Source organism: Microcaecilia unicolor, chromosome 2 (assembly GCF_901765095.1).
Source record: "Microcaecilia unicolor chromosome 2, aMicUni1.1, whole genome shotgun sequence".
Classification (NCBI taxonomy): domain Eukaryota; kingdom Metazoa; phylum Chordata; class Amphibia; order Gymnophiona; family Siphonopidae; genus Microcaecilia; species Microcaecilia unicolor.
This window is the reverse complement of record NC_044032.1, coordinates 211,875,598-211,893,679: the sequence shown is the minus strand read 5'-3', so window position 1 is coordinate 211,893,679 and position 18,082 is coordinate 211,875,598. Positions and strand designations below refer to the sequence as shown.

The 18,082-nt window shown below is 43.0% G+C and overlaps 1 protein-coding gene across 1 annotated transcript in view; it reads right to left on the bottom strand.

Moving 5' to 3' along the window:
* The window catches only part of KIF27 (kinesin family member 27), a 199,491-nt gene that overhangs the window by 137,288 nt on the left and 44,121 nt on the right, over positions 1–18,082 (bottom strand). Inside the window, exons 6-8 of the mRNA XM_030193692.1 lie at positions 13,981–14,193; positions 11,830–12,011; positions 7,390–7,514 (exon numbers count right to left, since the gene is read on the bottom strand). Of these exons, the coding sequence (XP_030049552.1) occupies positions 7,390–7,514; positions 11,830–12,011; positions 13,981–14,193 (520 nt within the window). The remainder of the gene's footprint in view (positions 1–7,389; positions 7,515–11,829; positions 12,012–13,980; positions 14,194–18,082) is intronic.

Below are 18,082 nucleotides of genomic sequence, written 5' to 3'. Positions count from 1 at the left end.
AGGTTTTAGGCAGAAAACAAGTAGAGTCAGAATTTACATGTGTATTTAATAAAATACATGTATACTTTACAAACAAATATTTACGCCTGCTCCCAAGCAGGTGTAATCGTCCATGGCTTCTTTTTAGCCATAATTTTTATGGATTTGGTGGGTAATTTTAACAAAGTACAGGTGACTAGGGGCCTAACTTTCAAAGCACTTAGACTTACAAAGTTCCATAGTAACCTATGGAATGTTGTAAGTCTAAGTGCTTTGAAAATACTCCTCTATGTGTCTTTAAAAATCCAAAAAAATCAGCACCTCAATCACTGTCACTAACAAATATTAAACCACTGTAGAACCATCAGCAGAGACTCGTTTCACATAGGAACACAACCTAAGCCTCACTAACACATTTTAAATTAATAAGCTTTCAAATCTTCAAACATTTATTTAAACATTTATGAATTTTCCTTGAAACTTCTTCAAACAACTTTTTCACCTATATATATATAGCGAAGTTACTTACCTGTAGCAGGTATTCTCCGAGGATAGCAGGCTGATTGTTCTCATGACTGGGCGACGTCCGACGGCAGCACCAGGTCCGGAATCTTCCTAGCAACAAAGCTTGCTAGAGCCCTCGCGTGCACATGCGCGACCGTCTTCCCACCCGCAGCGTGAACGTGCCTCAGTCAAAGAGAAGGGAAGATACAATTCCAAAGGGGAGGTGGGCGGGTTGGTGAGAACAATCAGCCTGCTGTCCTCGGAGAATACCTGCTACAGGTAAGTAACTTCACTTTCTCTGAGGACAAGCAGGCTGTGTGTTCTCACGACTGGGGTATCCCTAGCCCCCAGGCTCATTCAAAACAACAAAGAGAGGTCAATTGGGCCCCGCAACGGCGGCGACAAAACTGAGATTGACCTAAAAACAGAAACAACTGAGAGTGCAGCCTGGAACAGAATAGAAATTGACCTAGGTGGGTGGAGTTGGATTCTAAACCCCAAACAGATTCTGCAGCACCGACTGCCCAAACCGACTGTCGCATCGGGTATCCTGCTCAAGGCAGTAATGAGATGTGAATATGTGGACTGATGACCACGTCGCAGCCTTGCAAATCTCTTCTATAGTGGCTGACTTCAAGTGGGCCACTGACGCTACCATGGCTCTAACACTATGAGCCGTGACAGAACCCTCAAGAGTCAGCCCAGCCTGGGCGTAAGTGAAGGAAATGCAATCTGCCAGCCAATTTGAAATGGTGCGTTTCCCGACAGCAACTCCCCTTCTGTTAGGGTCGAAAGAAACAAACATTTGGGCGGACTGTCTGAAGGGGCTTGTCCGCTCCACATAGAAGGCCAATGTTCGCTTGCAGTCCAAAGTGTGCAACTGATGTTCAGCAGGACGGGTATGAGGACGGGGAAACAATGTTGGCAAAACAACTGACTGGTTCAGATGGAAGTCCGACACCACCTTCGGCAAGAACTTAGGGTGAGTGTGGAGGACTACTCTGTTATGATGGAATTTGGTATAAGGAGCATGCGCTAGCAAGGCTTGGAACTCACTGACTCTACGAGCTGAAGTAACAGCCACCAAGAAAATGACCTTCCAGCTCAAGTACTTCAGATGGCAGGAATTCAGTGGTCTCATCAGCTGGGTGAGAACGAATAGAATCCCAGTCCTTCCTGCCCCGGTGGCACGGGCTCGACTGCATTGGTGCTGAGAAGGGCGGAGAGTTCCTCTGCAAGTACCTGCTTGTGCTGGAAGCTGAAGGATTGAGCTCCCGGTGGGCAATTTGGAGGTTTGGAAATCAAATTGAGAGAGTACCCGGACCGAACTATTTGAAGAACCCACCAGTCGGAGGTTACCAGAGGCCACCTGTGGTGAAAAACTTTTAACCTCCCTCCGACCGGCAGATCATCCGGCACAGGTACGTTTATGGCGGCTATGCTCATCTGAAGCCAGTCAAAAGCCCGTCCCTTGCTTTTGCTGGGGAGCTGTTGACGTCAACGAGAGTGCTGGGGCTTAGCCTGGGTAGGCTGGCGGGAAGGTGGATTGTACCTACGCTTATTATAAGTATAGGGAGCATTCCTCCTTCCCCTGTAAAAACGTCTACCTGATGAGGTAGTAGCAGAAGGCGCCCGGTGGGAGAGGTTGTCAAGTGCAGATTCCCACTGATGGAGCTGCTCTACCACCTCACCGAAAATGTTATCCCCCCCGGCAAGGAGCATCCGCAATCCGCTGCTGGACTCTATTCTTCAGGTCAAAGGCATGCAGCCATGAGAGTCTGCGTATCACTATATCCTGAGCAGCGGCCCTGGACGCAACATCAAAAGAGTCGTAAGCACCCCTGGACAGGAATTTACGACATGCCTTCAAGCTGCCTGACCACCTCCTGAAAAGGCTTGGCCTGCTCCAAAGGGAGCTTATCGACCAAGTCCGCCAGTTGCTTCACATTGTTCTGCAAGTGGATGCTCGTGTAGAGCTGGTACAACTGGATCTTGGACATGAACACAGCAGAATAGTAGGCCTTCCTCCCAAAAGAGTCCAGAGTTCTAGACTCCCGCCCCGGGGGCGTCGAGGCGTAATCTCTCGAACTCTTGGCCCTCTTGAGAGCGGAATCCACAACAGCAGAGTCATGAGGCAACTGGGTCTTCATCAACTCTGGGTCCCCGTGGATCGGTACTGGAATCTTTTTGGGGATGGTGGGATTAGTTAATGGTTTTGTCCAGTTCGCCAGCAATGTCTGCTTAAGGACATTGTGCAGAGGAACAGTGGACGACTCCTTAGGTGGCGAAGGATAGTCCAGGACCTCGAACATCTCAGCCCTGGGCTCATCCTCAGTTACCACTGGGATGGGAATGACCACAGACATTTCCCAGACAAAGGACGAGAAAGACAAACTCTCCGGGGGAGAAAGCTTTCTCTCTGGCGAAGGAGTAGGATCAGAAGGAAGACCACAAGACTCCTCATCCGAGAAATATCTTGGTTCTTCCTCTGCTTCCCACGAGGCCTCCCCCTTGGTATCGGACACCAGCTCTCTAAGTGCAGTCCGAAGCCCGGCCTGTTTCAACGCCGAGAAACCATGTCCTCGGTGACAGTGTCGAGAAGTGGACTCCCGCGCCTTCGGCGATGAAGCTCCCTCCATCGACATGGAATCAACCTGGGTGGTAGCGGACGCCAAAAGCGGTACCGGCGCCGTAGGCCTCACCATGGGCAGGGAGCCAGCCGCCGCATCTCTCGACGGTACCGACGGCGCAAGCACCTGCGATACCGAAACAGATGGTCGCAGCAGCCCTTCCAGAATCTCCGGAAGAATGGCTCGGAGGCGCTCGTCAAGAGTGTCTGTCGAGCAAGGCTGTGGGATCGGTGCAGGAGACGAAGCCAGAATCTGTCTGGGGCGAGGAGGCGGTACCGGGCTGTCCGGAGAAGAGCGCATTGACACCTCCTGAATGGAGGGTGAGCGGTCCTCCCGGCGTCGACACTTTGCGGGTGCCAAATCCTTCGGCGTCCCGGAGCTCCCGGTATCGTGATGGGAAGGTGACCGATGACGATGCTTCTTCGCCTTCACTCGAAGCACGCCACCGGTACTGACGAGGAGGACGTGGAATCCACACACCTCCTTGGGGCCAGGTCTGAAGAAGGTCAGTCCCGGTGGGCCTGCACTGCAGGAGTCCTTGAGGCAGGTGGAGACCCACTCGAGAGCTCACTGCTGCCAGCGTGAGATGGTCTCTGGACAGCCATTACCTGCGCTCCGGATGTCGATGCATTCTCCGGTGCCGACATCGATACTGCTACCGACGTTGATGCCGAAGGACCAGGCACGGCTTGGAACAGGCACTCCCACTGAGCTAATCTCGAAGCTTGTGTCCGCTTTTTAAGGCTAAGACACAAAGTACAAGCATCGGGGCGATGACCAGCCCCAAAACACTGAATACACGAAGCATGTGGATCAGTGGCTGAGATTGCCCGGCTGCACCGCGTGCACTTCTTGAAGCTGCTGGCGATCTTCGATGTCATCGACGGAAAAATCGCGGCGGTAAAGTCAAAACTCGCAATGGTGTCAAAAAAGGGCACCAAAAAGAAGAAACCCGCTCACGACAACGAAAGAAAAGTTGCGGGAACTCTAAGAAGAAAAGGAGTTGTTTTTTTTAATCATTTATTTATACTTTTTCATTTTACAAGGGTCACTTGCAAACAGTAATACAGAGATGACTGTACTTTAATACAATATTAGAAGAAAACAATCTCAACTAGATAAATGAATTATATACAATCTTTCTCTTTCTTAGACCCAGTGGCGTACTAAGGGGGGGCGGTGGGTGCGGCCCGCCCCGGGTGCACGCCGCTGGGGGGGTGCCGCGCCGGTCAGCTTCATTGTTTTCCATGCTCCCTCTGCCCCGGAACAGGTTACTTCCTGTTCCGGGGCAGAGGGAGCATGGAAACAACGAAGCTGACCAGCGCGCGGCACCCCCCCCAGCGGCGTGCACCCGGTGAGGGGTTCACGCTGCACCGGGGGGGGGGGGGGGGGGGGGGGGGGGGGGGCGCTGCACCCAGGGGGCGGGGCACATCGGCGACCGCCCCGGGTGTCAGCGCCCCTAGGAACACCACTGCTTAGACCACAAAATAAATAGGGAGAGTGAAACAAGGAGATCAATTAAACAACAGTAAACCAAGAAAACGTGGTATTAACCTGATTATCCCCAGTTATTATTTATCTGAATCATTATTCCACATTGATCATCTGGTTGGCCTCCTCAAACCCAAAACGGTGTATAGTCAATTAATTTCGTTGGAAACAAACTTATTGTCCAATATTAGTGGAAACAATACACCTGATTTCATTTTTTTTCCCCTTTTAAAACCAAAAATGATTTAACAATACAAACACTTGAATCTCTGATCCAATTCCCACTGATTAAAGTAATCCCAGTTTCACAGGCTTCACTCCTTTTGAATTAATATACTAAGAGGAATCATTTCAGAGGAAAAAAAACTTTTAGGAGTCATACCCGGAACTCTGGGAAAACAACAATCTCGATATTAATCATCTGTAACAATATTCATTTTATTCAAATTTTTCTTCCATTAACATTTTCAAAATCTTAACCGTTTCCTATTCCTGTAGAACTTAATTTGCTGTATCAATTTTTCATTCTCAAAGGATTCGATTAGATTATCCATGTGGCTCACTAATAAGATTATATCTGAAGCAAAATTATTTACTACCACCGTTAGGTCCTGGCGCGCCTCCCAGATGAGATTCAATGTAACCTCCACGGGAGCCAAAAACTCCAAGCTGATAGCTCTTACGGTTTTAGGAGTGGCACCGCCGACATGGGTTTGGCTGTAAACGACTTCCGTTTCAGCTTTTTTTTTTTTTTTTTTTTAAAGGAACAAAAACTCGAGCGAACTCGCTCAAAAACAACCGAAAACCGGCAAAAAAACACGGAATCGCTGGGAGGGCTCTCTTCTGGGGCACAGAACAGCCGAAAACAGCCGCTCCGACTGCGGAAAAAAAGAGACTGAGGCACGTTCGCGCTGCGGGCGGGAAGACGGCCGCGCATGTGCGGTGAGCGCGAGGGCTCTAGCAAGCTTTGTTGCTAGGAAGATTCTGGACCTGGGGCTGCCGTCGGACGTCGCCCAGTCGTGAGAACAAGCAGCCTGCTTGTCCTCAGAGAAATATATACATATATAAATCTTCAACTAGTAAGGGATACATTTATCTTTATAACCGGACCGTCTGCAATTACAATTTGATTCATTATGTATCTTTATTAAGCATGCTAAAACTAGGCGCCTGCTTGACCTCTCAATATAGGCGACTTATTATAAAATTACCCTCAATATAAGCTGAAGTTATAGAATAAACCAAGATAAAAGCAAGAATAAAAAGGGCAAACTCCAGCTCTTGCTGCAATTTATTAAGTTGTCTTGGCAATTAATGCATGCATTACCTAACATATTAACAGTCCATTTAAAATAGGTTGGAAAATGGGCTAGGACTATGCCTTCCAGTTAATTCAGAAGATACTGTGCATTGGCTCTTAATGTGGCAGGTAACAAGGCAGAGTTAACACCATGTTAATAGGTGTAGCCAACTGCATGTCAATATCAGCAATGAAGTTAATGCAATATAATGACATTTCATCTGTGTTAACTGAATGGGAAACAGCTAGAAACAGAAAACACATAGACTGTGCAGTTACGACATTACCACATATTAATTCTTGAAATTTGTGTATGGTAACTGCAAATTTTAAAATAGGGTACAGTGTCTCTCATGGCAGTCATTCATAATTAACAGCCTAAACAATGACAGCACTTATATGCAAGAGCCTATACATTAACAATTTTTGTAGCCCAAAAACACTTCATAAATTCAAAATAATTAGCAGTATGAAGTTAGTTAACTCTACCAAACTGATAATTATATGGTTATGCAAGCACATATGAGTGGAGGAGTGGCCTAGTGGTTAGGGTGGTGGACTTTGGTCCTGGGGAACTGAGGAACTGAGTTCAATTCCCACTTCAGGCACAGGCAGCTCCTTGTGACTCTGGGCAAGTCACTTAACCCTCCATTGCCCCATGTAAGCCGCATTGAGCCTGCCATGAGTGGGAAAGCGCAGGGTACAAATGTAACAAAAATATATATATATATATATGGTAAAGACCATGGTGGTCATTTTACAAGCACTATTCGCGCTCTAAATGTCCCATTCCCAGCATTATACATTTTTGTGGCCAAAACGGACAAGCCAGTAAAATGTCTAGGGTCAGCAGAGGCATGTTGAAGGTGGTACAGGGGCGTGTCATGGGTGGTGCAGCATTCTCTACATCCATCTTCGATTCCAGATAGCACAATGACATACAGGCAATGTAAAATCTATGTCAGGAAATGATGGTGTGAGCTTGAATGGGCCTTTTTCAGCTTCATGGACACCCTTGGGTTCACTTCTCTATTTATTTATTTGCTGCACTTATATCCCACATTATCCCACCTATTTGCAGGCTCAATGTGGCTTACAATACATCATGATTAGATAACAAATAAGGTGCATGAGAATATCATGGCAATCCTATTAACGGAATAACAATTACAGCCTTATAGCATTTAAGGTGCGTAAGAAAATTATGTATAATGCAAAGTGGTTAAATAGGAAAAACAAAACATAATAATAACAGGACAAGATAAATGTACAATAATTAGGGTGTAAATTAGAATAAACAAGTTTCACACTGCAACATTTTGAGACATTGCCATTCATCTGCCATATGTTTTTGATGGGATATGTCAATTTTACAATACTCTTATATGTTCAACCCTGCATTTGTAAAATATGTCACAGGCTCTAGATGTTTTGGCAAAAATCTCTATATTCAGATTTTGAGTTTTCTAAAATGGCACTGCATACCTCTAGTTGTTTCAGCAGGTGGTATGGGTTCATTCTGCTTAGGTATGTGGCATTGCGAGGTAATCAGTTCTTGTGCAGGAGTGTCAGGAGCCTGCTTTCGAGTCCATGTGCGATTTATAGAACGCCTAAATTAAAAAAACAAAAATTAATTTTAAATAATGTGACATTTGTAACTTTTTCCATCATTCTTTATTTTACTCCTATATTTTCTAACTTATCTGACCACACAATCACTGTATATAATTCAGATCATCCTGCTGACCGAGGGTTCAAAAGGTACAATAATGTGAAAAAGTCCCCTGTCCTCCTGATTTCCTCTATTATTGCATATACATCAAACTAAAGTGCTCATTTTCAAAGCACATAGGCTTACAAAGTTATATAGGAACCTATGTAACTTTGTAAGTCTATGTGCTTTGAAAATGAGCCATTAAATGGTTTCTGATCTTTAAACAAAATGCAATTTTAGACAAAGATAACCTGGGAAAACACAACACAATTTTTAACTTGTTCCTTAAGTAAATGAAGCACTAAAGTTATAGCGTAGTGGGTTTGATTCCCACCGCAGCTCCTTGTGACTCTGGGCAAGTCACTTAACCCTCCATTCCCCCAGGTACAAATAAGTACCTGTACATACTATGTAAACGGCTTTGAATGTAGTTGGAAAAAAAAAACACAGAAAGGCGGTATATCAAGTCCTAGTCCCATCCCCCCCCCCCATATCACACATGCAAAATAGTTAACTGGCCCCTTAGTTACTCAATCAACCAACTGATCAAAATTTAACCAATCATTAGATTCAGCTGATTGAACACAGTCAGGCTTGACTGCAGCCAGCCCTGTTGAATCTAAATCTCACTATACATTGAGCCTTACCATGAGTGAAGTAGTCACTACAAAGTTTCTATAAGAACGCTATGCCACAATCAAAGGAAATTCAAGAATGGATGAGAACATTGTTGTTGAAATATATCAATCTGGAAAAGCTCTGGGATACCACAGAACCACAGTGAGAGCCATTATCTCCAAATGGAGACGTAGAACAGTAGTACATCTTCCCAAGAGTGGCTGACTTGCCAAAATTACTCCAAGAGTGCAGCAACAACTTATCTGGAAAGTCACAAAACTTCTCACAACATCCAAAGAACTTCAGGCCTCTCTAGCTTCAGCTAAGGTCAGTGTTCATGATTCTACAATAAGAAAGACTGGGCAAAAGTGGGATTTGTGGAAAAGTAGAAAGGTAGAAATCACTGCTATTCATGCTCATCTCGTATTTGCAAAAACACACTTCTATGATCCCCAAGCCTTTTGGGAAAATTTTCTATGGATAGACGAGTCAAAATGAAACTTCTTGGACAACATAGGTCTCATTATGTCTGGTATAAAGCAAATACAGCATTCCACAGTAAGAACATCAAACCAACAGTCAAACATGATGGTGGTATTGTGATGGTGAGGGGATGTTTTGTTGTGTCAGGACCTGGAAAGCTTATTATTAAATGAACCATGAATGCTGCACTGTACCATAAAATTCTCAAGGAGAATGTCTGGTCATCTGTGAGATGAAACTGAAGCATAATTGACTTATGGAGCAAGAGAATGATCCAAAACACAAAAGCAAGTCTACATATGAATAGATGAGGAGAAACAAAATAAAAGGTTTGGACTGTCCTAGTCAAAGTCCTGGCTTGAGTCCAATAGAGATGCTGTGGCAGGACTTGAAATGAGCAATTCATGCATGGAAATCTATGAAATGCATCTGAATTAGATTGGGTAAAGACTCCTCAATATCAATGTAAAAGACCAATATCAAATTATAGGAAGCATGCTAAAGGTGGTGCAACTAGCTATTAAGTTTAGGGAACAGCTGCTTTTTCACATGGATGATACGGGTGTAGGATAAAACTTTGTTCCTTAATAAATGAAATAATAATTTAAAAACTGATCTCCGACTATTGGCTTTGGAGGGAGGAGGGAGGGGGCCCCAAGAATCCCCTAGGCCACTACTGGGAGTTAACCAGTCATTGGTTGATATTCAGATTATAGAGTTGCACAGGGCCAGAAATTTTACCTGTCCCCGCTCAAACCCTATAGAATCTAACCCATCCCCACCCATCCCCATTGGAATCTCCTCCATCCTTGCTCATCCCCAGAAGTAACCTACTCCAATCCAGGGGTGTAGCCACGGGCGGGCCTGGGCCCACCCAATTTCAGGTCAGGCCCGCCCAGCAGCAAAGTTCCTGACAGCGATTCCAGTCGCAGCGATTGCCACACGCTGTCTGCCGGCTGCCGCTCAACAATCTCCTAGCGCTACTAAGCGCTAACCCGGAAGTCTCTCCTGCAGAGGAGAGACTTCCGGGTTAGCGCTTAGTAGTGCGAGGAGATTGTTGAGCGGCAGCCGGCAGGCAGCGTGTGGCAATCGCTGCGACTGGAATCGCCGTCAGGAACTTTCTGCTGGGCGGGCCTGCAAGGAGGGTGAGATGCTGCAGCTGCACGGGGGGGGGGGGGGGGGAAGATGGAAAGATGAGGCTTGGTGGGTGGGTGAGGGAGATGCAGCAAAGGGGTGGAGGGGTGAGGAAGGGAGAAGTCTTGGCTGTGTATGAGGTGGAGGGGAGGGACACATGCTGTATACAGAGGGGATAGGTGGGGAGGGGGAGAAATGGTAGGCACAGGGGTGGAGAAGAGGGAGAAATGGTGGGTATAGTGGTGGAGGGAGGGCAGAGCAGAGAAAATTTTGTGCCCACCCACTTTGGGCTCAGACCCACCCCAAAACTGCGCTGTCTGGCTACGCCACTGCTCCATCCCCACCGGTCCCCATAAGTAATCTCCACTATTCCCGCCCATATCCTGTATTAAATAACCCAACTTTACATTAGCCCATTTTGATAACTTCCCCTTTCGGGGCTTGTGGGATTTCAATGCTATCAACCATATCCATTATTTTTTTTTAGTGCTATTAGAATTGCAAAGGTAGCTTAGAAACAAATTAATGACGATTGGCAAATGTGAACTCCCTCCCAGTCCCATCCCCGATCAACGAGGAGACGGCAGCCATTGCACAAGAAAAGGATGGGTAGGCTGGTCCTACACTATACTTCCGCAGGAACCCCATAGGACCTGCATCCATCCCCACAGGATCCCCACGGACCTGTAGGGGATCTCCACGGGAATCCTGCTAACCCCCTTCTCGTGCAGCTCTCTAATTCAGATTGGTGTCTGGCTAGCTCTGCAGGTAAAAATTAGGACAGCCATTTTGCTGTCCTAACTTTATCCCTCTTACTTAACCAGCGTATAAATATCACTGTTAAGTACCAGCTCTGCCCAAACTCCACCCATGGATCACCCTGCCACTAACTGGACAGCGCAGGGTTAATTAGAAATGATATTCAATGGCACTGTCCAATATATTCTTTGAGAAAATTGGATAGGATTACAGGCTATTTTGTAAGATTCCACTGGCTACCTATAGAAGCCAGGATTTTATTTGTTTGCTTGTTTTTTATTTAAAATTTTAGATGGGGGCGGTTCTGAGTATAAGCTGGATAACTTTCAGATCACTGCTCTGTCCAGGAACAGGAGAATCATCAATACTTTTTCTTTTAGTTTTCCATCTTCTAAAGGTTATAAAAGACTGAAAATTCATGAAATACTGTTAGCATACCAGTCCCCTAAATTTTGGCAAGAATTTTCTGTAAGTTTTATTCAATACAATACTTATCCTTCATTCAGGAGGAATATTATAACTTATCTTTTTCAGAAATTAGTTATTGGTTAAATTATTTAGGGATTTTTGATTTTTTAATTAATTTGTTTATATAATTTCTGGGAGTTTGTTCTGGTCTCTTGATAGATCTGTGAACTGCTTAGAACTTCTTGGTTATAGTAATATATAAATATCATTGTTATGTTATGATGTTGTGATGTGATGCTATGTGCCACTGACTATCTGTGGTAGGCAGGAAGAAGTGATTTAACTAGGCAGGAAGCTCTCCTACCTGGTTATATCTCTTTGAATATTGGGCAGAGCAGTTTTTGCAGTGGTTTAGCTCAAAGACATAAATTATGGGGGTCTTTTACTAAGGCGCGCTCATGTTTTTAGCATGCGCTAAAATTGGGTGCGTGCTAAATGTTAGAGACACCAATGCATTCCTATGGGTGTCTCTAACATTTAGCATGCGCCCAATTTTAGTGCGGCTTAAAACATGAGCATGCCTTAGTAAAAGACCCCCTATGTGATTCCAGAAAGATGAAAGAGAAATAGGACTCACTTCCAAAGAAGGGTGGCCATATTTGAATTAATTCTTTCAAATTTATTTCTAAACATATTTTCCAATGTTCCAAAAATCATGAGCAAGAAATAATTGGTTGAATTGAGCTGGAACAGCAGCAGAGCAATGCAAGACTAATTCAAATTAGAATGCATATGCAAATACAATTTACCTGAAAGCAGACTTCTTTCTGTTTTCTTTATTGTTTTCATGATTATCTTCATCACTCTGATCTGAGAACTGACAATGAAGAACTTCATCTTGCTGTTCTAGGTGATCTATTACCATCTGACTGCGAGTTCGGAATCCTGCCACTACCCGATCCAGGGAATACATGGGAGGACTTGTATGTACCTCAAAATAACAAGAAAAATGAGAAAACGCACGTACAACTTTTTCACCATCACCAACTACTTAACCTCTGATATTAAAAGAAAATCAAAAGAGCTAGAAGAGAAGGAGTAGTCTAATTATTAGAATAGTTCAAATACCACTGTGGCTCCTTGTGGGTAAGTCACATAACTCTCCATCACATTCAAGTATAGTAAACTTATACCTGAGGCAACTTGTCTTGAGCTACAACTGAGAAAGACATGACTTAAATCAAAAAATCCCATTCCCAGCATAAGAAGTGCCATGCTAAGGAAGACCCATTAAACCTAACATCCATCTCCAACACGACCATTTTCAGCAACAATTTTAAAAAGGCATATTTTACAGGTGAGCTGAAAAATGATTCTGTGCTCGCCCAAAACACGAGTCTACACTACTGCAGGCCATTTTTCAGCGTGCCTTAGTAAAAGGGCCCCTCAGTGTTTTAAGCTGGTTCAACAGCGGTTCCAGCTTTTCATGTCTGCAGCAAACTGTGATCGACACTTGGACCATTTTTAGAGGTTTTCTCATAATTTTGGAGGCTCTGGGTAAATACCCTTTCTTACTATTTATTATTTTAAAGGCTGTTTTAATCTGGCAGTAGCAATAACTTATTGCTAATTGGAATGCCTTCCTTTATCTTACTGGATAAACTGAATGGACCATACGGGTCTTCATCTGCTATGTTATTATGGGGAGTATTTTCAAAGCACTTTGGAAATATGCCCCATAATAACATAGTAGATGTCGGCAGATGAAGACCCGTACAATCTATCCATTTTATCCAGTAAGATAAAGGAAGGCATTCCAATTAGCAATAAGTTATTGCTACTGCCAGATTAAAACATCTTACCACCGCTTAGTAAAAAGGCCCTTAGACTTATAAAGTTACATAGGGACTCATTGTCAAAGCACTTAGATTTAATAAGTTCCTTAGTAAACTATGGAACTTTGGGGCTCATTTTCGAAAGAGAAGGACATCCATCTTTCGACATAAATCGGGAGATGGACGTCCTTCTCCAAGGGATGTCCAAATCGGTATAATCGAAGCTCGATTTAGGACGTCTCCAACTGCACTCCGTTGCAAGGACGGACAAAGTTCAAGGGGGCATATCAGAGGCGTAGCGAAGGCGGGACTTGGGCGTGCCTAAAACTTGGACGTCCTTCACCCATATTAACTTCTTAGTGCACTTTACTAAAAAGACCTCCAAGTTATGTAAACCAATGTTTTTAAAAGAAAGTAAATGCTCAGGTATCTGAACAAACGCACATACCACTTGGCAATCTGTCCACTTAATTTATGTTAATATGCAACTTTATTATTGCTCATGCCATATGAACTAGAATTTGTGCACTTTTGTGTGCAAATGGCCCAACGTAAGAACATAATTTGGCAAACTGCTGAAGAATTTGTTTGGCTCACTTTTGAAAATAGAGCCCTATTTGTTTTGACTGTATTTGAGTTGCTTATACCAGTGTTTCCCAAGTCCAGTCCTGGAGTACCCCTTTGCCAGTCAGGTATTCAGGATACCCCCAATGATTATGTATGAACTTGATTTGTATACACTGCCTCCATTATATGCAAATCTCTCATGTATATTCATTGTGGATATCCTGAAAACCTGACTGGCAAGGGGTACTCCAGGACCGGACTTGGGAAACACTGGCTTATACCACTGCACAGGAAACTTGTTAATTGGCTGAACACAAAGTCACCTTAACTGAAAATAGCAGCAAAATAAAAGGCAGGAGGCAGAAAAGAAAATACATTTGATCATGTAGCGTATTAACTTTTGGACCTCCCTCCATCCTGGTCATTTTCTGGAAGAATCATGATCCAAATTTATTATTCACTGATCACCAGAAAAAAACCCTAATGGAAATTCAGCCTATTTTGAAGCATGGTCCAAAACTAAATTCAGCTCTAAATTAGTATTAGTTTTGTTTGTACTTGTCTGGACTTGGGCAAGGCAGGCATCTGAATGGATTGCATCAAACTGTTGGAGAGTAGCTGGAAGTTGTGAGTGAGTGGCACACTATAAGGTCGTTGGAAAGAAATCAGAGGAACCAGCTTTTCTTCAGATGTTTGCTGGGATGCTGTCAGCTTCATTAGTTTATCTTGTAGTTCGTCAATAAGAAGCTGCTGTTCTATCATTTTCTCATTCTGAAAAGCAAACAGAACAAAGTAATGTGTTAAACTATGAAGCTGTGAAGCAAAAAAGTGAGGAGAATGAATGAGGATACCAAATAATATGTTTATTCACATAAAAAATGACGTAATTCACATGGGTCATTTTTTATGTGAATAAACATATTATTTGGTATCCTTATTCATTCTCCTCACTTTTTTGCTTCATATCTCACGGTTTCGTGAGGGTTTTTACCTCCTTTTTGTTTTATCTTTAAACTATGAAGCTGTTCATATATGCCCAAAATAAAACTATTAACTAGCAAAAATGTTTTCATCATCATTGTACTACATACTGTATCAAAAAACTAATGGATGCACTCTTGCTATACACTCTGTGAGAAATTGCACAATACTGATATATATCATATACTTTATAAACTAGCCTCAATAGCCCAGGGAACCATTAATTAGGACTCCACTGAATTGGCCTGTATCATGGGCTCCTCCTCCTTTCCGAAAAAACATCCACAAGTAACAAAAAACTCCCTACATAAGGAAGAAAAAGATCTATACATACTGTATACCATGCTCAAAGATAAAAAACAAACAAACAAACAAACAAACAATGGCTTTTCAGATAGCCACTTAAGAGGTGCTCAAAACTGGCCAGTGGTCTCCATCATAAAGCATATGCGGACTTACAGAGATCTAAATATGTATACTCTGGAAGAAAGGAGAGAGGGGCTATGATAGAGACATTTAAATATATTCATTAACACATAGGAGGAGAGTCTCTTTCAATTGAAAGAAAACTCTGGAATGAGAAGGCATAGGATGAAGGTAAGCGTTTTAGGTTCTGGAGTCACCTAAGGAAAGTGTTTCTTTTATTTTGTTTTTTTACAGAAGGGGTGGTAGATGAAAACTGTATAATTGCTGTGTTTCAATTAAGATAGGACTGAAAAAAGAATAACAAAGTGAAAGGGACAACTTATTTGTTGGATTAACAATTCAGGAAAGGCATCTTCAAAAATATACAAACAGGATGGAGTTGGTCTAAAGGTCTATTAAAATGGTCAGTGATCCTCACCATAAATCATATGGGAGAAAGAAGAGAAGGAGACTGTATGAAGAAAATACTCTGTATTGCCACTTCTAGCTCCCAGGTTGAAACAAGTTTGCCCAACATGGCCATGTTTTGACAAAACGACTGCCTCAGGGGCAGATGAATGCCAGCTGGTGTAAAATTCCAAGCCTCGCCAAACTGGTAAAAGCTGTGGTATCTCTAACCTGGGTATTGCAAGCACACAAAAACACACATAAAATTGAACGCATGCAATTAAGAATATGATAATTTTACTTCTGACTCATTGTGAAGTCCAGGCTTTGAAAAAATGACCCCAGTTCCACTTATACAATGAATATACATCACAAATAGGCAATATTCTGGTGATTTGTTTTCCTATAGAAAAACCTTCTGGCTCATATACCAGCTGAGTATAGTCCGGAATATAAGTCTACAATGCTCCACTGTGCCATCAAGGGATATTCATGGCCAATAAATCTTTTGGAGTGGAGGAGTGGCCTAGTGGTTAGGGTGGTGGACTTTGGTTCTGAGGAACGGAGTTCAATTCCCACTTCAGGCACAGGCAGCTCCTTGTGACTGGGCAAGTCACTTAACCCTCCATTGCCCCATGTAAGCCGCATTGAGCCTGCCATGAGTGGGAAAGCGCGGGGTACAAATGTAACAAACAAAAAAAAACTGCAGAGATTACTGCGACAGACGGTCCACTTGCGTAACGGTCTTTTTCAAGATCATTTTTAGGTCTTGTCTGCAGACCTTTATCCTTGGAATCTTTTATTCGTGATTTGAGATTCCTTCGATGTGTTTAATTCATTGTTCACCTTGATTACAAGACTCCTGATGCAGGCCTATCCGACCGAAACACAACGTTGTGTCGAGTCACTTTTAATGTGTGATTGTTTTATTATCATTTGTTTGAAAATTATTAAATTCTGCTTATTTTAAAGATAATTTGGTTCCATTCTTTGGATAGCCTGGCTAATATTCCCACCTTTTTTATTTTTCACTTTACGCCTCGTGGGATCTATTGAGTTCTCCACTTTTATGGATTCTCTCTACAATAAATCTTTTGATTCATTTTCAGAATTTTTGGGTCATTATATTCACTGAGTTGTGTTTGAACTTTGTAATAGGTGCAAATCAATTATACTCATATTAATTCATACGTAATGCACATTAAATTGATTTTTGTGTGCACTACATTTCTTAAGGCATTAACAAACTGAATGCATGCAAAAAAAAATGCATATCTTTAGTGAAGAGGCATTTGCCTCTATCACTCCCTTTTAAATTTATATTAGAAATGAGACAAAGCTCAACTGCAGTCCAGAAGAAGAAGGCCAAATGTGTGCAATGTCTGATGCACTGCAATTTGTGGATCAATAATCAAACTTCTCTGAATAAAATATTAACCTAGTTACAAGAAATTAAAGCCAGTTATTATACATTATCCACTTGGGAACTTAGAACGCACCAGAAAAATACCTCCATCAGGCCCTCACCCCTTGAACGTACCCAATTTTTGTTTCCATGCTCTGTAAAGCAGGGATGGGTTATCATCATTGGCTCTTGTCAACACAAAGGACCAGAGGGTAAAGGGGGTCTCTATCACTGCACCAAAAGTGTTAGCCACATCATCTTCAACTATATACATAAATGATTCTTTTAAATTTATCTTACACTTACATAGGTGGCCATTATTCTCTGACAGTATCCTGGCTGCAAACACCAGCAGCTTATTTTATTGGCTCAGTTAAACCTGTTTTTTTGTTAAGCTATAGCCCGGCTGATGGTAACTGCAGCAAACAGACTATGTGGAAGTTAGGCAATTGCCTAAGTAATAGCAAATTACCTGTTTTTGGCTTAGATATATGTACACACACACACACACACACACATATATGTACCCTAGTTTGAGTACCATGTTAGTAGTGCAGTAGCCTAGTTTAGCTGGTGCCCAGGCAGTTGCCTAGGCATGGCACTGAATTCCTGGATATCACATTATTTTAGCTAACATTAGTATAATAGTACACTGCATACTTTTTGTTAAAACCTGAATTGCATTCTGAGCTAAGTCAGAGTAAAAGCCAGATTCATCACATTCCTTCCCATCTGATGAGAGGCCCCAGCCTGAAAGCAGTTTTTCCCTACATAGTCATTCCCTACTGGCTGGGAGTAACTAGCAAGGTAATTAAATTTGCTGATGACACAAAGTTATTCAAAGTGTTAACTCGCGACAGGATTGTGAAAAATTACAGAAGGACCTTACGAGACTGAGAGACTGGGCAGCTAAATGGCAGATGACATTTAATGTGAGCAAGTGCAAGGTGATGCATGTGAGAAAAAAGAACCCGAATTATAGCTACGTCATGCAAGGTTCCACGTTAGGAGTTACGGACCAAGAAAGGGATCTGGGTGTCGTCGTCAATAATACACAGAAACCTTCTGCTCAGTGTGCTGCTGCGGCTAGGAAAACGAATAGAATGTTGGGTATTATTAGGAAAGGTATGGAAAACAGGTGTGAGGATGTTATAATACCGTTGTATCGCTCCATGGTGCGACCGCACCTTGAGTATTGTGTTCAATTCTGGTCGCCGCATCTCAAGAAAGATATAGTAGAATTGGAAAAGGTGCAGAGAAGGGCGACTAAAATGATAGTGGGGATGGGACGACTTCCTTATGAAGAAAGACTAAGGAGGCTAGGGCTCTTCAGTTTGGAGAAGAGACGGCTGAGGGGAGACATGATAGAGGCATATAAAATAATGAGTGGAGTGGAACAGGTGGATGTGAAGCGTCTGTTCACGCTTTCCAAAAATATTAGGACTAGGGGCATGCGATGAA